Below are 20,618 nucleotides of genomic sequence, written 5' to 3' on the forward strand. Positions count from 1 at the left end.
AGTTTTTTGCAAGGAATTTTTATACAAACCTACCAATTTTATCCTTCCCATGATGTAAAGCCTAAATCTACCCAAATATTCCAATTGTCTGCATTTTCTTAGTATTCCTAGTTCCATATACTTCATTGCACATGCATAAGGATTAGACTCTTGGAATCCTACTTAGAATGATTATATCTATAAAATAAAGGTATCGATTTTCATTTTCTCGTTTGCATTTTCACTTTCTTTCTAAGAGGTTTTCTAAAACTTTAAATCTAGAAGGAGTGTGTCCACTAAATCTTAAATCTAGTGGTAAGAAGATCACTTTAGGAGAGATTGGGGAAGTGTAAATGGCTATTATACTTCTCTTAAAGAAAGTTTGAATCTCTTTTATTTATTTTTTCAAGTAGAGCAACATTAGAGATTTTTTCCTAAACACGGGTTCTTAGGCAGTAATTATCACAGGAGAACATCGATTAAAAAAACTCTCTACCTTCTAGTGGTTGTATGCACACCCCCTCTCCCCTGGAAACGCCGCTTGGGCCAACAAATGACCTTATTTTTTCGCCTCTAATAAACATCCTATTAGTCAAAAGATCTTTCAAGAAAATATGAGTAAAACGACATTTTGTATCATGACTAAGGTGAAGGAATTGATCAACAGGGAGAAGATTCAAAGATTTTCCATATAAGTTAGGAGTGGGCAATCGATTCGATTAAAGTTCAAAAAAATACATGAAATGTTGTTGCTCAACTACATTGTTAGACCTATTTTTGCAATATGGTAATGTTTATGTTTTGCCACACCATTTTATTTTGGTGTGTATGTGTAGAAACATTGATAGTGAATGTTATGCTTATGATCGAACAGTTGAGATAGTCGTTTTGCATGTTTCACTCCAAATGGTTTTTTAATTAAAGTTATTTTCCTCTAATATTTCTTCAGTTTATCTTCTCGTGTTTTTATTATTTTAGCGCAATGCCTAGACCCACTACCTAAAGGGTATAGGAGTGTGCCCAATATCTAGCTTGAGTCAAGTCTTTTGTTAAAATATGGAAGAGTCTTACATGACTCTCACAATAAGAAGTCTCATAGAGTTACAATTAATATGGTGGAATCTAAGAATAATTTCATAGAAGAAGGTCTCATAGAAAAGTCTCAATTAAAAGTGTTTGAGTTATGTTAGTCTTCTATTTATGTTCAGTTGTTGAATTATTTTAGGATTTGTCTTTGAGTGTTTAACTTTGGGTTTAGGGTTTAATTAGAAATTTATGTACTCAAATTACAATAAATTAGTGAAATATTTTCTCTTTTCTAAAAATTTAATAGTATCTAACTAGGCTTCTCAGGGGTTAATAATGCATGTGGGTGCAGTATTTGATATGGCACTCGGTGTGAAGAGTGCTTGGGCTCGGTGAATACTAGAGTTCATAAGAACATTTAAAACATGTGGCCCCTAGAGCATTGGTTCGCCTTTCAAGTCTTGAATGCCTTCGAGTGGTTCGCCGCCTGACATAGCCCAGGAATTTACTTTGGCCAGGTAATTCGCTTTACAACTCGCTTTTTCTCCACTATTTTTGGTAAGATTTAACAAACGCCTCTTTTGTTTGTTTCCTTCTCCGAATTTCTTGGATTCTGACCCTCACAAGTCTCCTCAAGAATTCAACCAGGTGGGGTTGGGGTTGGACCATAACGCTTAAAGAGTTGGCTAATGGGCTACCTAGATTTTTTAATGCCACCATTATGCCCTTATGTTGTCTGCATATGTGCTGCCGAATTTAATGAATAATCACATGCTCCTGACCTATTAAAGGCCTCTAAGGTGCAGCACATGAATTAATTGAGTGAGATCGGCCTATTTTGAATAGGATCAGGCCAATTAATGGGACCGTTGGGGTGGTATCCAGAATCAGTACCTATTTATGTTCGAGCCTTTATTTAAATATTTTGACTTCGAGTTCGAGCCGAGTTTAATATTTTAATCGAGCTCGAACTTCAATATTTATTTAAATTTTTTTAAAAAATACAAGTCTCGAGTTCGCACTCTAACATACATTTAAATTTTTTCAAAAAATATATATCAAATAAATTATATATAAAAGTATACATACATTTTATATAAAATTGGGAATGACCTCTATTTAAAATTGGGCATAAGGGTGACATTGAATCCAGCTGAGTCTGAACCTTGTTCAAGTTGAGCTTGATTTAAATATTTTGAATTTGAGCTTGACCAACCCTACCCTCGAACCTAAAATTTTAATCAAACTTGAGACTAATAATTTTAACCGAGTTCGAGTTCGAACTCTAGCTGAGTTCGAACTTAACCTACATTTAATACTCTATATAAAATATATGTCAAATAAATTATATATAAAATTATGCATACATTTAAAAAAAAGAATGATAGGGGAGGTTCAGGATTGAATTTCAATAATAGATTAGAACGCACCAATATTAAATTTTTTTACTCCAAATGTTGTCTAACTTATTTTGTAATTTTTGAATTTGGCCATAAATTTACTATGGCCTCCTTAGTGCCCCTAGTTGAAAATTTATATTCTAGGAAAAACTAGAAATATTTTTCTTGTGATACATATTTCCAAAAAAACCTTTAAATAAAATCCTATTACTATCAGTGACTTATTAGAAAATTACAAGAAAAGTTAAATGGACCTCTTATTGCCTTTTCTAGGGAAATAAATAAAAATTAATAATCAATATAATATATTACTATACTTATTGATAAATTTTTAATCAAATAAAATATTAAACACAAAATTGATATAAAAATTGTCTCATGCTAAAAGTATTACAACATCAACTGTCAAATACTTATTCAAAAATTTTCTATATGATTTTCTAGTCCATCTTGGTAAGAAAATTTTACTTAGAAAATTATATGATTTTTTAATAAAAATTTTTAATTAAAAAAATATTAAAAAAACATGAGACACTAATAATCCATAAAATATGAGACACTAAAAACGCCCGTAGGGGTCCACGGTGACGCCTAACATAGCCCAGGAATTTACTTTGGCCAGGTAATTCGCTGTACAACTCGCTTTCTCTCCACTATGTTTGGTAAGATTTAACAAACGCCTCTTTTGTTTGTTTCCTACACCGAATTTCTTGGATTCTGACCCTCACCAGTCTCCTCAAGAATTCAACCAGGTGGGGTTGGGGTTGGACCATAACGCTTAAAGAGTTAGCTAATGGGCTACCTAGATTTTTTAATGTCACCATTATGCCCTTCTGTTGTCAGCTTATATGCTGCCGAATTTAATGATTAATCACATGCTCCTGACCTATTAAAGGCTTTATAATGGTCCCGACTCCCGTCCAAGGCGCAGCACATGAATTAATTGAGTGACATCAGTCTATTGAATCTGATCAGGCGAATTAATGGGACCGTGGGGGTGGCATTGAGGCACGCCTAGCCAGAACATACTTATGTTCGAGCCGAGCTAAAATTGTTATTGAGTTTGAGCCTCGTAATTTTAATCGAGTTCGAACTTCAATATTTATTTAAAATTTTTTAAAAAATATAAGTCTCGAGTTCAAACATACTTTTAAAACTTTTGAAAAAATATATGTCAAATAAATTATATATAAAATTATATAAAATTGGGAATGACGTCTACTTAAAATTGGGCATAAGGGTGGCATCAAATCCAACTGAATCCGAACGTTGTTTAAGTCGAGTTTGATTTAAATATTTTGAATTTGAGCTCGACCGACCCTAGCCTCAAACCTAAAATTGTAATCAAGCTCGAGCCTAATAATTTTAACCGAGTACGAGCTCGAGCTCAAGCTCTAGCTGAGTTTGAGCTTAACCTACATTTAATACTCTATATAAAATATATGTTAAATAAATTATATATAAAATTATGCATATATTTTAAAAAAATAATGATAAGGGAGGTTTAGGATTGAATTTCAATAATCGATTAGAATGTACCAATATTAATATTTTTTACACCAAATGTTATCTAGCTTAATTTATAATTTTTGAATCTGGCCATAAATTTACTTTGGCCTCCTTAGTACCCTTAGTTAAAAATTTATATTCTAGGAAAAACTAGAAATATTTTTCCTGTGATACATATTTTCAAAACAACTTTTAAATAAAATCCTATTACTATTAGTGACTTGTTAAAAAATTACAAGAAATATTTTAAAATTTTCTTAGGAAAGTTAAATGGACCTCTTATTGCCTCTTCTAGGGAAATAAATAAAAATTAATAATCAATCTAATATATTACTATACTTATCGATAAATTTTGAATCAAATAAAATATCAAACACAAAATTGCTATGAAAATTGTCTCGTGCAAAAAGTATTACAACATCAACTGTCAAATACCTATTCAAAAATTTTTTGTATGATTTTCTAGTCGATCTTGGTAGGCAAATTTTACTTATAATTTTATATGATTTTTTAATAAGAATTTTCAATTAAAAAAATATTTACAAAAAAAGAGACACTAATAGTCCATAAAAACTTATTTCTACTAAAAAGTATTTTCAATTTTTTTCAAAAAAAAAATTTCACTTATGATCTCGCACGTGTGAAACACATCTTCGCGTGGGGGGAGACAGAAGGTGGCCAGCAAGGCAACTATCAATGGCGACAGAGGTGGCTATAGTAGCACCCAGAGGGGCACGACAGTGATGAGGGGAGGAAGAATTTTAATTCGCTCTCGCTTTGCTTAGCGCTTCGGTCTCGCTCCCCAGTTCCGACTCCCTTGAATCCCACGCCGACTCGCGATCTTTCGAGCCAAACCTTAATTCGATCGAGTTAGATCATGCTCGAGATTCAAGTATAACGAATAGAACTAAGCCGAAATCGAGCCGAGCTCAAGCCGTTTGCAAACCGGCTCGATTAAAAGCCACCCCTAACTGTGGAGGTCCATTAGGCCCCACTTGCTGAGAAAGATTCGATCACACTGACCCAAATATGGAGGGGCAGAAGAGTCTATTTTTAACAAATAAGTCTTATAGGCCCTACACATCTCGCATGTTAGGGCAGAGTACCCCTTCATCACTCCTCCCATTCTCTCTTTCTTTCTCTACCACTAAGATTTTAAATATTTATGTTATTTTCGGGGATAAGAATTTTTTTTTGTATAATTCTTCATGTATTTAATAAATATCAAAAACTATAAAAATTAAATATTTTATTGTTCCATAGGAAATTATAAAAAATAAATTAAAAACACTAAAGTAGTTCTTAGCAATTATAAAATTTCGGTAAAAATTTAATAATTTTTTTTATTTTATTTCAACGTTCCAGGACGAGCAACTCCGACAAGGACGCGTAAAGCGACTGAAAGACTTCCCTACCCTAGTCTCAAGTGGCTACGTCCTAGGACGCTTTCGACCACTCGGCGTGCTGCTTCGTCCAACTGCGCATTCTAGGACCTACCGAGAGCGGACCCGGCCACGTCCGTCTTCACACCTGGGAAGCGAAAAACCGCCTATGAGATATTTATATGAGATGTAACAGTAGGTGCGACTGAGCCAGCTACGGTCTAACGGATTCGTGACTAGGCCCGGCCTGGCCAGCGATACGCAAAGGTGCTTCAGACAGTTGACTTATTTAGGAGCCGGAAGTAAGGGAAGAAGAATCTCCGGTGACTCTTCAACAGGTTTTAGAAAAAACAGAAAAGAAAAAGCCCATTATTCCTCGTTTACTCGTCTCGCTTCTCGGGCGACGAGAGCCAGCTAGGATTCGGAGCAGCCACACCGCCGATCTGGCCGTCGCCTGCTGCCCCTCTCCGCCTCTCTACCTAGGGGGCTGTCTCCCTCTTTCTCTCTTCCTTCCCCCGATGTGGCGCTCTTCTCCCTGTAGTGACTAACATCCGGTTCTCGCTGGCAATTCAAATGGGTTCGAAGTCATGGTTGGTACCGGCTTCAACCTACCGCTCGGTGGACACCTCGTGGGACAGTGAAGAGGACGCCCCGGGTCCCCGCTGTGGCCACACTCTTACCGCCGTCGCGCCCACCAAAAACCACGGTCCTCGTCTCATACTTTTCGGCGGCGCTACTGCCATTGAAGCCGGAACTTCTTCTTCTGCTCCCGGCATCAGTTAATGCTCACCTTTCTATCTGTTTTTTTTTTCTCTCTCACCTGTTTCTACGATGACCATGTGTATTCTTCAGGCTTTAGATTTAATTCGATTCAATTTACTCTAATTTTGCCTTCAAATTTTGTAGGACTTGCCGGAGTGACAAATTCCGTTCATTCTTACGACGTGCTTACTAGGAAATGGATTAGGTATGTTTTCATATCGCTTGTTTACTACTTTTTACTCGTTTTTTATTCTGTGTTCTTGATTGCGGGTCATCTGAGTCTTCCTCCCACTTGAGTTCGTTAGGATTCGGCCTGCCGGAGATCCGCCCTCTCCTAGGGCAGCACATGCTGCCGCTGCCGTTGGGACCATGGTTGTTTTCCAGGTAGAGAAAGTTATTCCAAAGCATTTCTTTATTATTGCTATGAAAAACAAATTTTAATTATTTCTTTTTTACATGGTAACCGTCTCTTGGTAGGGCGGCATTGGGCCTTCAGGGCATTCCACTGATGATCTTTACGTGCTTGATTTGACAAATGACAAATTCAAGTGGCACAGGTTACATTTGTTGATTTTATGTATTCAAATTCTACTTGTTATAATTGTTTTTAAAATAATACATACAGTTCTTTTTATTCTTAAACTAAATAGTACTTACCCAATCTTCTCTTTAATTTATTCTAAACTACGTTTCTAATTTCTAGAGCCTACATTAGTTATCTTTTTTTTTAAATTCTACTTGTAAAATATTTATTTTGGATAAGAAATTTTACCACTTTTTGTTGATATGTTGTAGAGTGGTGGTTCAAGGCCCAGGTCCTGGACCTCGATATGGGCATGCTATGGATTTAGTTGCTCAACGTTACTTAGTTACAGTTAGTGGCAATGATGGTAAGAGCTTTATTTATATTGCTTTACTCTTTTATTGGTGTTAAAATAAGTGATGCACTTTTAAAAATTAAGAAAGATTAATTGTTCAATTTCAAAAAGAGACAATGACTTTCTAGGAAATGAAGGGAGAATTTTGAGGATTTTTTTTTTATTTTTGAAAATGATGTATTAAGAATTTGAGGATTTATCATGTGGATTAGATGAAGGGGGCAGCAATTCTTGTGAAAAATTGTTCTTTCTTGGTCCAACACTGCTTTGAAGCATGGGGAATTATTTGTAGTCTTGGATGTTTATATCATTTACCCATTATAGAATGTTTTCTATCCTTGACCAAGAAAAATAGGAAAAGGGAAAAAAGCCACTGAGATTTCCAACTTTTTCTGAGGGTCCACGAGGCTTGATTGTTAGGACCCTCGTGTACTCTTGACTGTGGTGTTACTACATGTACTGAGGATGCACATTGATCAGCATGAATATGGATACAATTCCATTATTGTATTTGTTGGGGCTTTGGTTCAATGGCTACATGAGGGTTTCTAATGTGAGATCTAGGGTGCGTCTCACTAGAGGTAATGGGTGTAGTGTGCACGTGTAATCAACTTAAAAAAAATCATTATTCCATCACGTCCTCCTTGCTGTTCCTTAATCATTCTTTTTAATAAAATTTCACCAATTAAAAAAATCAGCATAAATAAGATATTAGTTAAATCTCAGATGTAGTCTCATGTTGTTGGTGATTTTTTTTTATTGAAATCAGTTTAAAACTATTTCATGGAGTATTTGTCTATCCATGCATTAGATTATCCCATATGCAGGAAAGCCTGGGACGATGAGAATGATGTGTGGAAATTTTAGATGAGGCAAAATGACACACGGACAATTCAAGAATAATTAAGAGTAAAGTCAATTTAGTAGAAAATAAGGGAGAGTTACTTGAGATGGTTTAAGAGTATTCAAATAAATACCTTACAGTTCACCAGTCAGAAGGTTCCTGTAGTCAGAGGGACCTACAAGAAAAAGGAAGACTGAAAATGAAGTAATGAGCAAAATTTGAGGAGGAATAATGAAGAGTTAGAGCAAGTTACGGTTTAAGAAGAACGAACAAGGATTTTTATAGCTGACCATAACATAGTTGAGATGATGAATACTGTTGCATGTCAGTTTAATTCTTCAGCTTTTCCTATTGATATTTCTATAAAAATGATATATCTGAGCTTACCATAACATGTTTTATGGATTATGGTCTTTGACAAAATTTACTGATCCGATTTGGTGTTGTAGGAACGAGAGTTTTGTCTGATACATGGGCATTAGATACAGCCCAGAAACCCTACAGGTGGCAGAAACTTAATCCTGAAGGAGACAGACCATCTGCTAGAATGTGAGCTTACAATTATTATATAATCTGAAGTCAACATTTGGCTGGGGTGTTTCAGTATTGAAATTGAGAAATCCCATTTGGTTGTTGGCTTACTATACTCAATTTTTTTGTAACATGGGAATGCTCTGCCGGCTTTTTGAAAAATCAAAGGGGTTGTTTTCCATAAGGAGATATATCTTCTCTTTTGGTTTTTGCAGGGGGAAATGTTTGCCTATAGTTTCCAAGTGGTCCTTATTTTTTTGCTAAATCCTAAAATTATGGGTATATTTATTTCATAAATATTATAGTTTTCATCAAACACTTTTTCATCAAAAAAAAAAAAAAGTTATCATCAAACACCTAGTAATTATGTAAAAAATTCTCTTTCAGAAGATTATTACATATTGTAAGTTGATCGCATTATTAGGTTTTTTCTTCCACCCAAAATCATTATAGTAATAATTATTGTAATAAATTCAAAAACAATAACTAAGAAATTGATAAGGAAATAACAAAATAGAGTAAAAATCATCACTACCATAAGAGACACGCAATTTACATGGTTTGGTTAGTAGTGCCTACTGCCAGGGGGAGTGCTAATGAGGAAAACACAAGCAACAATTGAAGATAGTGATGGATATAACTTACAGTGCAACTCTGTGAGAAAGAGCCCTGAAACAAAACCTCAAAAAACCCTTTCTCCCTTCTCTTCTTTCACGCTCTCTTCTTCTTCTTGAAACCCTTGCTCTCAGGTTTCCCTCTTCAGGTAGTGCAAAAAAGAGAACAGTTTACCTTCTGTGTTTTTTACCTAACCCCCTGCAAGAATTCTTATTAATATTGGAACTTTCTGGTTATCCTTATCAATCATCCCGATTCTATCTCCTTATTCAAAGAGTGGCCTTGGAGGACATCTGTTCAACCCTAATGTTGATAGTTTCTTCCTACATCTGTTTACCAGGTTTAACATTGGTTTGTAGGTATGCAACAGCTAGTGCTCGGACAGATGGGATGCTGTTACTTTGTGGTGGAAGAGATTCTGCCGGAACGGTATAATATATGCACTTATTTACCATGGGCATTTGCTAGCCTTTCCAATTATTGATGCACAACCATGTAACTGCAGTAGATTCTTCATTATACACTTGTTTATCAAAAATATGATTTTCAGCATGTGTCTCTCTTTGCTATCATTAAGTTTTTAAAAACTGAAGTTCGCTACTTGCAATTTTTCAGTTTCATATATGTGTCCTAGTTTCTAGTATGTTTGAGGTGATCTTATACAATTATACCTTCCTGTGAACGAAATGCACCAGTAGAATTTGGTTGCTTCAAATATTGCCAGTCCTGTACGAAATGGCCTTTTTGTGTGCAATTTTACAGTTTCATATATGTGTCCTAGATTCTAGTATGTTTGAGGTGATCTTGTTTAATTATATCTTCCTGTGAACGAAATGCACTAGTAGAATTGGTTCCTTCTGTTGAATTTATGGAAAAGAGAAAAACTTCATTGACTTTTTTTGTAATTAGAGTATATGAATCCCTATTTATAATAGAGGAAAATAGTAGAGCCCAATTACAATTAAACTGCCTTTGTCCCAATTGCACACAAATTCTAATACTTAAAGATAAGTCTTAGCATAATTAAATAACTCAACATGAATAGAAGGCTAACACAACTAAAACACCTTTAAACTGAGACTCTTCTGTAAGACTCCTGTTAAACTCCACCATATTAATTATAGCTCTACGAGACTTCTTACTGTGAGAGTCTTGTAAAAGCTTTTCATATCTTCTCTTCAACACTCCCCTTCAAGTTGGGACGTAATGGTAGTGATCCCAACTTGAACCAAATAACATAAATGTAGTAATAAGCTCCTCCATTACGGTGTCCCAACATTTGGCACCGATTCTCAAAGGTAGAAATGGGTGATAAAAGAAACCAAACTCAAAGGATTTCGAATAAATATAATGATAATAATCACTAAAGTGGTAATGCCTATCATTCACAAGACAACGATAAAAGACCCACGAGTACCAATAAAAAGTCTCAATGGACTTAAAACACCCATATAAATAAAAGCGACCAACCAAAGCAATGCTTCAAAACGGTTTGGCCAAAGGGGTAAGTGAGAGTCAAATAAATGACGGTAGGAGTAATTCTGCCAAATAACAATAACATGATAATGGGAATCAAATGCAGATAAGATGATGGGGCCACAATGTTCTTTATTCAAATCTTCATCAGAAAAATCAATGTTGACAATATTCGGCAACCGAGGAGTCCTCATGCCATAATAATGTCTCAGTCAAAGAGACACAATAGCAACAACGAATATGGGCCAATGCCCAAATAACACGTACCAAAATAATGAAAGTCCTTAATAAGGATACATGAAATAATCCGTTGCGAGTCCATCTCTAAATAAGTAAGCTTTAATCCTTCTGATACCAATATCTCTAAATATGTATGTATATATATATATTTTGGAAAAACCTTTCTATTTGTTGAAAGTCAGTGCCCGGTGTTGGGACACTGTGATGGAGGAGCTTACTACTACATATATGTTATTTGGTTCAAGTTGGGATCACTGCCATTACCTCCCAACTTGAGAGAGAGTCTTGAAGAGAAGATATGGAAGGCTCTTACAAGACTCTCATAGTAAGAAGTATCATAGGGCCATAATTAATATGGTGGAGTTTTACAGGAGTCCCACAGAAGGAGGTCTCACAAAAGAGTCCCAGTTTAAAAGTGTTTTAGTTATGTTAGTTTAGGTGTACGCCCTCTTTTGTGGGTCTACAAGTGGATAGTTTAGTTGTAGACCCTCTTTTGTGGTTCTACGAGTGGATAATTTAGGTGTAAGCCCACATATGAGTACCTGCTCTGATACCATGTAAAGTTGGGTCCAAGGCCCATCCCAAAATGACTAGCCAACTTAGGAACCTCTTTCCCAACTAATAAACTCAAGATCTTTGTACTCACTAATCCATGTGAGACTATTCCTTAACACTCCCTTTACGGCCCTCTTTTGTAGCTCTACAAATGGATAATTTAAGTGTAGGCCCTTTTTTGTGGCTCTACAAGTGGTTAGTTGATCAAGAAACTAGACTCAAATATCTTTAATATGATATCAAATTTGACTTAAAAATATTCTTTCTTGAATTTTTTATGATCTCTTGATTCTCTTTATTCTTTATCAAGACCTTTGCTGACTTCAATGCGAATATCTCCTTAAATATAGATCAGATTGACATGAAATTTAGGTGAAGGCCCTCTTTTGTGGCTCTACAAATGGATAATTTAGGTGTAGGCCCTCTTTTGTGGCTCTACAAGTGGTTATTTGATCAAGAAACTAGACTCAAATATCTTTAATTTGATATCAAATTTGACATAAAAATATTCTTTCTTGAATTTTTTATGATCTCTTGATTCTCTTTATTCTTTATCAAGACCCTTGCTGACTTCAATGCCAATATCTCCTTAAATATAGATCAGATTGACATGAAATTTCCTCCTTCTGAAAATAGACTTCAATAACTTTCATACAAGTATAATTTCTATTGATAAATTATACTTCTTTTGAGATAAAGAATTTGATAGTTTTCAGAATCTATAATCTGTCTGAACTAAGTACTCTTTCTTCTTTGGTCAGCGACCATTGACTCCTCCAAGATCGATATCCCCATCTAGAAAACTCAGATTGAGAATTGGTTGAATAAGTAAAAAAATAGATTTACAGATATTTCTTTGAATATATAATTCTCCCTGTAAAGTCTCGTTCTTGATGGCATAAGCCGGCTCAAAAGTTGAAGCTTTCTGCTGCTGTTCGAACGTCTCTTGCAATTAGACCTTTGCTTCTTCAAATATTAATTTCTCTTTGTAAAAAACTTCGATTGCCAAAATTCATTTTGCGTTGGAAAGTAGACTCGAATATTATTCCATCAATATATAATATGCAATATGAAAAGCTCAGTATAGAGGTGAAAACGCAAAGCAAACAACGGGTATAGGGACTGAAAAAAGAGAAAAAAAATAGATACGAACCTAAACTGTTAGAGATAATAGATCAGAAAATGATCACATTATCTTTGTGGGTTGACCGAGTCAACTCACAGAACCTGCTCTGATACCATGTAAAGTTGGGTCCAAGGCCCATCCCAAAATGACTAGCCAACTAAGGAAACCTCTTTCCCAACTAATAAACTGAAGATCTTTGTACTCACTAATTCATGGCTTAGGAAACCTCTTTCCTAACTAATATTGCCAATCTTGTAGGAAATGGCCTTTTTTTTTAAAATGAAGTTTAATAGTTCTCATTTCTACACTTCCAAAATATAAGTATTTCATATCTGTTATCATATGGCTTAATCTTGCTTCTCTTGTGAGCAGAATTTCCCTGTTTTATCACATTATGTTGTCAAAATTCTACGATTTGATTTCTTTACATTTGATTGCCTTTCATGCTTTGGAATAGAATCGTGTAGTTTAGTTCTTCAGTTTTTTCCTGAGAATGATTTGATTTCTTTATTTTAGGGTTTAGCTATTTCCTATTTAAAAGTTCAATGATCTGGTTACATATAATTTTGATTAAACTGCAAACTTGTACAGTCTCTGGCAGATGCTTATGGCCTGTATATGCATAGGGATGGTCGGTGGGAGTGGAATCTTGCCCCTGGATTATCACCTTCCCCAAGGTATCAACATGCAGCGGTAAGTACTAGGCTCTAAGTCCTTGATTGTCCTTTTGCTTTAAGAATATTGGTTATTGACTTACAAAACATGATACCTCTAACCAGCTGTGAACTTGAACTCACCTGCCTCCCTCCGTGCACACACACCCCACCACCACCACCCAAATGTGGCCAGTGAGCCCAATCCACAAACTATAAATCATTCACAAGTTGTTTAGATTTTACAGAACAGTCATGAAGAAGTGGTTTTAGTGTTTCTTTTAGTTTTCTGAGCTGATGAACTAAGGCTGTTGTGCTTCTTCAAGTTAACAGGTCTTTGTTGGAGCTCGGTTGCATGTCACAGGAGGTGTTTTGAAGGGAGGAAGGACTGTTGAAGGTGAAGCTTCTATTGTTGGTGAGTTTCAGCATTCTCATGCATTAATTGTTATATTTATTTTTGCTGCAAAGTACCAGTTTACTCACTGCCTTTCCATTATTTTTTCTTTGTTGAAGTACTGGATACTGCTGCTGGGGTGTGGTTAGATACAATTGGGATCGTAACTTCCTCCCGTATTAACAAGTCTGGCAGTGAATATGATCCTTCCTTAGATCTAATGTGTCGCTGCCGTCATGCTTCAGCTTCAGTTGTAACTAGGATATATATTTATGGTGGCCTTAAAGGAGGTAATAATACTAGAAAATTACATGTTGCTTCTTTCATCATTTTTGTTTGTGCCACATTAAATTTTTCCTTGTTTGCAGATATGCTGCTTGATGATCTTGTCATTGCTGAAAATTCACCTTTTCAATCTGAAAATAATTATTCTGCTCTCAGCTCTGAAAGAAATGCACCCATGACAAGCCCCAAGCTGGGTCAGTTCAATATGTATCCTGAGTCACCACCGGCTTCAGACACCAAACTAGATATGGCCTCCTCAAGTGCTTCAAGGTCTTCATTTTGAACCAATCCTTTGAGTTGCCTCTGGAATGTATTTTTTGTTTTAAGGAGTTAGTTTGGTAATTGATTTTTTTTTTTATCTGCACTGATCAAAGATCTATTGAGAAACTGGTAGAGGCTTCAGCAGCCGAAGCTGAGGCAGTTACTGCTGTCTGGCAGGCTGCAAAGGCAGCATCCTCAGTCCCTGGTGAAGGAGGTCTTTCAGAAGGTAAGTCATCAACAGATCAACTAGAGAGTAAGTTTCAGGCTACTGAAACTTCCTCAGATGGAAGTGAAACTGATTCAATAGAAAGAGATGTCTGTCTCCATCCCAGAGCTGTACGTTGTTATCCAATTTTCTGCTGTTTATGTGAATGCTTTATTTATCTGTTTCAGTCTGCCCCTTCCACCAGTTTTAGATTAACTTATCCACTCCTATGCTACAGGTAGTTGTTGCTAAGGAGACTGTAGGTAGCTTGGGTGGGCTTGTAAGACAGCTTTCACTGGATCAGTTTGAAAATGAGAGCAGAAGAGTGAGCCCGTTGCCCGGTGATCAGTCAAATCCTTCAAAGAAGACATACTCTAGACAGAAGTCACCTCAGGGCTTGCACAAGAAGGCAAGTAATTTTCAAATGTAGCATGATGGATGTAATGAGAGATGAGTCGGCAATTAACTGATTGAACTTCGTGCAGATTATTTCCTTGTTGCTCAGACCTCGAAACTGGAGAGCCCCTGCTAGCAGGAACTTTTTCCTGGACTCTTATGAAGTTGGTGAACTTTGCTATGCTGCTGAACAGATATTCATGCAAGAGCCTACAGTTTTGCAGTTGAAGGCACCTGTTAAAGTGTTCGGTGATCTCCATGGCCAGTTTGGGGACCTTATGCGCCTTTTTGATGAGTATGGGTTTCCTTCAGCAGCTGGAGATATAACGTATGTTTCAATATTTTTTATTTTGTAGATCCTATCTTTTTTTAGGAGGACTCATAGAAAAATTAATTTTTTTGTGATTCATTTTTCTTTGCTTCCGAACTCAAACAGTCAGGATGTGCTGTGAAGTTGATTTCCTATCAGCCATTGGTCATTCACTTCCCATGCTTTCGTACTGATACTGCAGCAGACGTTTCCACTCATGATTGATGACCATTTTGTTGCCTCAGGTACATCGACTATTTGTTTCTAGGGGATTATGTTGATCGAGGACAACATAGCTTGGAAACTATTACTCTGCTTTTAGCACTGAAGGTGAGTACCCATCTTTGGACTCAATTGCTATATGTCCATCAGCATCTTGTCTGATGCTCTAAATCCTATATTAACAGATTGAATACCCTGAACATGTTCATCTGATTCGAGGAAATCATGAGGCAGCGGACATAAATGCCCTTTTCGGATTCCGGCTTGAATGTATTGAAAGAATGGTATGAAGTGATATAAATTTCTTTCTGATTTTGTTTTTTTTCAAAATTATTAATACTGATATGTTAACCATTTATAGGGGGAGAGTGATGGAATTTGGGCATGGACTCGATTCAATCAACTTTTTAACTACCTTCCCCTTGCTGCTCTTATTGAGAAGAAAATTATTTGCATGCATGGTGGCATTGGGAGATCAATAAACTCAGTTGAACAAATAGAGAAACTTGAGAGGCCCATAACAATGGATGCTGGGTCAATTATCTTAATGGACCTTCTCTGGTCTGTAATCTAATGGTTTTTTATGTTCTTGAGGTTAATTTTTTTTAAATCATGTTATACTTTAAAATAACATATTTATCTGATTACAGGTCAGATCCCACAGAAAATGACAGTGTAGAGGGTCTAAGACCAAATGCAAGGGGCCCTGGCTTGGTCACTTTTGGGGTCTCTCTCTCTCTCTCTCTCTTGCTACCACTTATAAGCTTGATTTTTTTGCTGTTAATTATGTTTTTAACATTGTTTGCTCCCATTTGAATTTGAATGGATTTTATTTTATTTTATTTCGAATTTTAATACCAAATAATGCTAATTGGATCTATTCAAGTATTTCCTAAAAGAAGCTGAACTTGTTTGCAATTTTTTTTTTATGTTTTTTTGAGGTCCATTAAAATATGAAATATTGTCCTGGGATTCATAAATCTTAGTTCCAAGTTTTTCATGTTCTCTTCCCCTAATCTTCGTAGCCTCTTCTGCAGACCATTTTCTGTGGTCTCTTATACCGTTTGTTTAGATTCCTCTTCTGTTAATCTAGACCTACTGTCGTCTGTGCTGGGCACCCTAACTGACTCTTCTTCTATTTAAACCAAATTTTACTGCATTTGAGATTGCCATTTAAATGTTATTTGGAAAACCCACTTCACTTCTATGTTCGACTATAAGCAACTGAAACATTTAGAAGTTCTTAGGGAGGAAGAAGAGTTGAAAACCCAAACGAACTACTTTTATGCACAGAATTTCAGTTCTTTTGATTTGTCCAATTGCGTTAAAAGTTACTTGGAGCTTGTACCATATCATGATTGTTTGTCGAAAGACGTTTCCATGATGCTATTTAGGATACTCAGTAGTGTGTTGTTTGTTCTTTGCAGCCTGACAGAGTCACAGACTTCTGTAGGAGAAATAAATTACAGCTTATTATAAGAGCTCATGAATGTGTCATGGATGGTTTTGAACGATTTGCTCAAGGACAGTTGATAACTCTTTTTTCAGCAACCAACTATTGTGGTAAATGAATGATTTTTAGATTTCACATTCATTTGCTTGTTTACATGTTATCGTACTTACATTCTGAGCTGCTGGACTGTATCAGGGACGGCGAACAATGCGGGAGCCATTCTGGTGGTTGGTCGGGGACTAGTTGTGGTTCCAAAGCTTATTCATCCTCTCCCTCCTCCACTGCAATCTCCAGAGATGTCTCCTGAGCGTGTCCTCGAAGCCACATGGATGGAGGTGAATATTTTTACTTCTCTCTTTCTCTCATCATATACTTATATTCATGATTGTTTACGCAGGAGCTTAATGTTCAAAGACCACCAACCCCAACGCGGGGCCGGCCACAAATGCATGATCGGAACTCGCTTGCTTATATTTGACTGAACAGACCTGTTGCATGTCTTTGCCTCGTGGACATCTGCCATAGCCCGAGTTCCTGGCGCTCTTTATGTGCTTTAAGTGATTCAACATCAAGAAGTTTGTGAATGCCATTGGCCTCACGCAAGAGGGGCTCTCCAGGGTGCGGGATGAGGATGCCTGTTTTCCTCTCAATTGTGCAGGCGATGGAGAATAATTTATACTATGCCAGATTGGCATGACGATGAGGTATCTTGGCAGTCTTTCTCTTTCTCATTTATCTGTATTACTATTACTTGCAAAATGCAAAAGAAAAAGGAAAAAAGGGGGTTGGACATATGTGGGGAATCTTTGTTGTACAATTGTTGCCAACATAATGAAATCATTGTTTTTTCTTCTTTTGTTCCTTCTGAAACTTTGTTTTTAATCCAAAGTAAATATTTCATTTGTTATAAGAAGTGGAACGACTTCAGTTGCAACTGGAAAACCATTTTTTGACTTCAGGGAAGGCTTCAATCTCTGCCTGCAATTATTTATTTTAACGTGTTGCACGTAGCAAGATTGAAATTAAACAGGGGTGAGCCGAAAAACAATGAAGTTTATCTTGTTGTCCAATTCTAAACTTTTGCCTTTGTCAGTGGTGCCCATAGTTCGAAGCAAAGTCTTGGCTTTTGGCTTTCACAGAACTTGAACATGGTTGCCTGTTTACACATTTGAATCTATTGATGCAGAACTAAACCTCCAAGACCCCCCCCTTACAAGATTACAAACAGGGCAGCTTGTTTCATGGCGGAAAAATAGAGCAGTGGCAAGAGAAGCGATCCCTCGGAAAATTTCCCTTTCCTCTTCTCGATTGTGTCAGTGATCGATGTGATCGACTGCTATTTGAGGAATTTCGTTAGGTACTGTTGGTGGCGGTCTTCTAAATACGTGCTTTCTGCAGCGTTGGAAGATGTCATCATACATTAAATCGAATTGAACTCCTGCTCTTTCCCGGTTCACAATGAAGAAAATATGGTCTGCTTCTACAATCTTATAGTACCTGTACACGGCCATTATCATGTTAGATGGGAGAGACCAATGGTCACAAAAATGAAGATAACAGAGGAAATTGACATACCAAATGCCTGGCTGAAGAGGTTGGCATTCCGAATGGTTTACAACAAAACGACTAGGATGTTCGACAGGGATGCGAGGATGGGTCATGGATATGGTGTTGAGAGCCCCGTCATTGTCCTGCCAGTCCTCGTCCCTGCCGGTTTGAAAGCAAATCAGCTTATAACTCGATTTTCATGAATGAAATCCGGATTAGCAAAACCTACAATATCTGGGTGTAATTTTGCCGGTAAAAGGCGAGGCAAGCGACCCACCTGTAGCCTTTGAAAGGCGGCAAGGCATCTGGAGGATGGCGCCAATGGCTCATCTGGAGCACTCTCAGAAAAAGCATCGGATGGATTCCAATAACTGAAGATGGCACTGTGATACCCATAATTTTCCGCGTCCTCTTGGTGGCATAACCGAAGTAGAACGTGTGGGGAAAGGTCTTAAGCTGAGTGTTCAGCTGCATAGAACCCTGAATTGTAAGGTCAGGGAGGATCCAATCTCCTGATGCGAATGGACCTGTGTTTCCCAGAAGGGAATCTATGAGACCCCACAAGCCAGACTTGGACCAGGACATGTTGAAGTGATCAAACCCGAAATTATAGTACTTCTTCAACCATGGAATGTCAAGCCAATCATACATTATCACACCTAGCCGGCACAACTGAAGTAAGCATATGGGTTTCATGGTTCTCCAATCCTCAGGTCTGAGACAAAAACGTAGGATTAGAACGGTTCAGGCAGATAATCCTAAGTTGAGGATACATAAGACAGATGATCACTTACTGCATTCCATCTAAGTAGGTTCTTGTTGTTCCATTCATGGCGCCTGATAAGGAAGTCAGACTCAAAACCCAGTTCTCATTGGTGTCCTCGTAACCAGGAAAGGCCTGAAACAGAGCACACAGGTTTTAAAGCTCAAGGTCCAGTTCCAGTTTTCTATAACATAGATCGATGAATGCAATGAGTTTTACGTTATCAGCCAGCATTTGTTGCAAAACTCTAATAACTTGAGCTCCAGCAGAGTGACCAACGAAGTGGATTGGGTGGTGTTCGTCCCACTCAGGGTACTGCCCTGCATCGTTTCCACCTCTGAGAAAGTCAGAAAAAGAGGAAAAATCTTGGGAACAGATAAAATTTTATTGAACGGATGAATGAACAATGTGAAGTCGTTAAGATAATACAACCTTGATTGTAAACCTTTCCGAATCGTGAGTGGCCATAGATTTTGCTATGCTCTTCCCCGTAGTCCACTTGGCCCCCTTTCAGGTAGTAAAACAAATCTCGCGCCCTGAAACCTGCTACCCAGTTAAAGAGTTTTGCAACAAATAGACGAACAGAAACATGAACCCAGGAAGACAGAAACCCCGACAATTCATCAAGGTCATGAGCTTACCCACCTATCATGAACACTTGTCAAGGAACCCAAGTCCGGGACCAATACCCGGTCGTCCTTCTTCTCTGCGCCGGCGAAGTAGGAGAGCCCTCCAAGCTTCTACAAACAAATGGTTACATCTAAGACCAGATAATGGAAAAGCACTTAAAAAAACAATGAAATTTTAATATAGTCAATAGATTGTGGTCACAGATCGTCAGACCAGATGAATCATCTATTCAGGTTAAAAAAACTCAATGATGTGAGTCGAGACGCATTACATACCCCTTGTCCAAACCCAAAGATGCCATGAACAAGCACAATCGGAGGCACATCCAAATCCCCCTCCCTCTTTTCGCTCTCATCTTTAACCAAAATCTCCTCATTCCCGGTGGTTCTCAGACACCAATAAAGAGATTGAGATATATCGGACGCAACTGCAGTGCTGAATATGTAAAATCCATATACCAAATGTACCACAGAACTCACAAAAAGCTCCGACAACGTGAGAATCCCAAACCAAATCCGCCCCATTTTCCTCCTTGTTCTCCTCCTCCAGATTCCGAAGCCCACCCTTAACTTTCCTCCCCCTTTTCCTCCCGCCCCGACTCTCTGAGGAGAGAGAGAAAGAAGAAGAAAAGAAAAAGGAGGAGGAATCCCGCAATCTGCAACACCAGCGATCCACAAGGAATTTTTCAAAACACCGCCGTGTGTTCAACTTCAAAGTTGAACAAAAAAGGCGAGAACTCAAAAAACCGCGAGTCGGATAGAGAAGTCAGCCCGCCATGGCAGGCTTCACCGACTCCGAGTAAATTGGGAGCCGATGCGCACAATTTCTCATTCTAGATGCTTTCACCCATCAAAAGCGCAAATCCTTTGCTGTCTCTTTCGGCGTTGCTCGGCTCTCCTCCTTTAAAAACCGTGCGAGAGGGAGTGGCTGGGCGATATTGACTCACGTGGCGCCGTCGCATCCCCCCAATCAGTTCGTCCAATGCTGGAGCTACCGAAGCGCAGCATGCCCTTGTTCTGGTCGACTCTTTTATCCGAACACAAGAATACAAATGACGTACCCGTCTTTACCGAAGAAAACGCGTCTCAGGGCCGCACGTCAAACAAAATCGATCCTTTTTGTCCTCCTTATTGGGGTTGAATCAAGCCTGGGCAATACTTAACTAACAATATAAT

General features: G+C 37.5%; 2 protein-coding genes across 2 annotated transcripts; one reads left to right on the top strand and one right to left on the bottom strand.

Moving 5' to 3' along the window:
- Positions 1-5,576: 5,576 nt before the first annotated feature.
- Positions 5,577-17,353, top strand: LOC137955599 (serine/threonine-protein phosphatase BSL1 homolog). Its single transcript, XM_068802611.1, has 21 exons — positions 5,577-6,074; positions 6,203-6,263; positions 6,364-6,442; positions 6,536-6,615; positions 6,854-6,948; positions 8,230-8,329; positions 9,286-9,355; positions 12,915-13,016; positions 13,310-13,391; positions 13,490-13,660; positions 13,739-13,925; positions 14,030-14,252; positions 14,360-14,530; positions 14,607-14,845; positions 15,073-15,157; positions 15,235-15,333; positions 15,411-15,610; positions 15,700-15,775; positions 16,477-16,612; positions 16,698-16,837; positions 16,900-17,353. The coding sequence occupies exons 1-21, from the start codon at positions 5,870-5,872 to the stop codon at positions 16,978-16,980; spliced, it is 2,682 nt and encodes an 893-aa protein (XP_068658712.1). The 5' UTR covers positions 5,577-5,869; the 3' UTR covers positions 16,981-17,353.
- Positions 17,354-17,542: 189 nt separating this feature from the next.
- LOC137955849 (uncharacterized) lies at positions 17,543-20,493 on the bottom strand. The gene is made up of 8 exons (XM_068803024.1): positions 19,719-20,493; positions 19,459-19,553; positions 19,246-19,349; positions 19,033-19,133; positions 18,845-18,948; positions 18,328-18,765; positions 18,078-18,209; positions 17,543-17,999 (listed from the first exon to the last, which is right to left on the bottom strand). The coding sequence occupies exons 1-8, from the start codon at positions 19,965-19,967 to the stop codon at positions 17,816-17,818; spliced, it is 1,407 nt and encodes a 468-aa protein (XP_068659125.1). The 5' UTR covers positions 19,968-20,493; the 3' UTR covers positions 17,543-17,815.
- Between the last annotated feature and the right edge of the window lie 125 nt (positions 20,494-20,618).

This window comes from Aristolochia californica, unplaced genomic scaffold (genome assembly GCF_029961685.1).
Source record: "Aristolochia californica isolate CCGP_79_NKW_82.1479 unplaced genomic scaffold, dmAriCali1.0.hap1 SCAF_2, whole genome shotgun sequence".
Classification (NCBI taxonomy): domain Eukaryota; kingdom Viridiplantae; phylum Streptophyta; class Magnoliopsida; order Piperales; family Aristolochiaceae; genus Aristolochia; species Aristolochia californica.

Bases quoted from the DNA above. Each gene is read 5' to 3' on its own strand.
- LOC137955849 (XM_068803024.1), bottom strand. From the start codon at position 19,967: ATGGGGCGGATTTGGTTTGGGATTCTCACGTTGTCGGAGCTTTTTGTG. The intron at 18,949-19,032 runs GTAAAACTCATT...GCTCTGTTTCAG, and splicing joins AACAAATGCTGGCTGATAAC to GCCTTTCCTGGTTACGAGGA. The intron at 18,210-18,327 runs GTGGGTCGCTTG...TCAAACCGGCAG, and splicing joins CCGCCTTTCAAAGGCTACAG to GGACGAGGACTGGCAGGACA.
- LOC137955599 (XM_068802611.1), top strand. From the start codon at position 5,870: ATGGGTTCGAAGTCATGGTTGGTACCGGCTTCAACCTACCGCTCGGTG. The intron at 6,616-6,853 runs GTTACATTTGTT...GATATGTTGTAG, and splicing joins GACAAATTCAAGTGGCACAG to AGTGGTGGTTCAAGGCCCAG. The intron at 13,661-13,738 runs GTAATAATACTA...CCTTGTTTGCAG, and splicing joins TTATGGTGGCCTTAAAGGAG to ATATGCTGCTTGATGATCTT.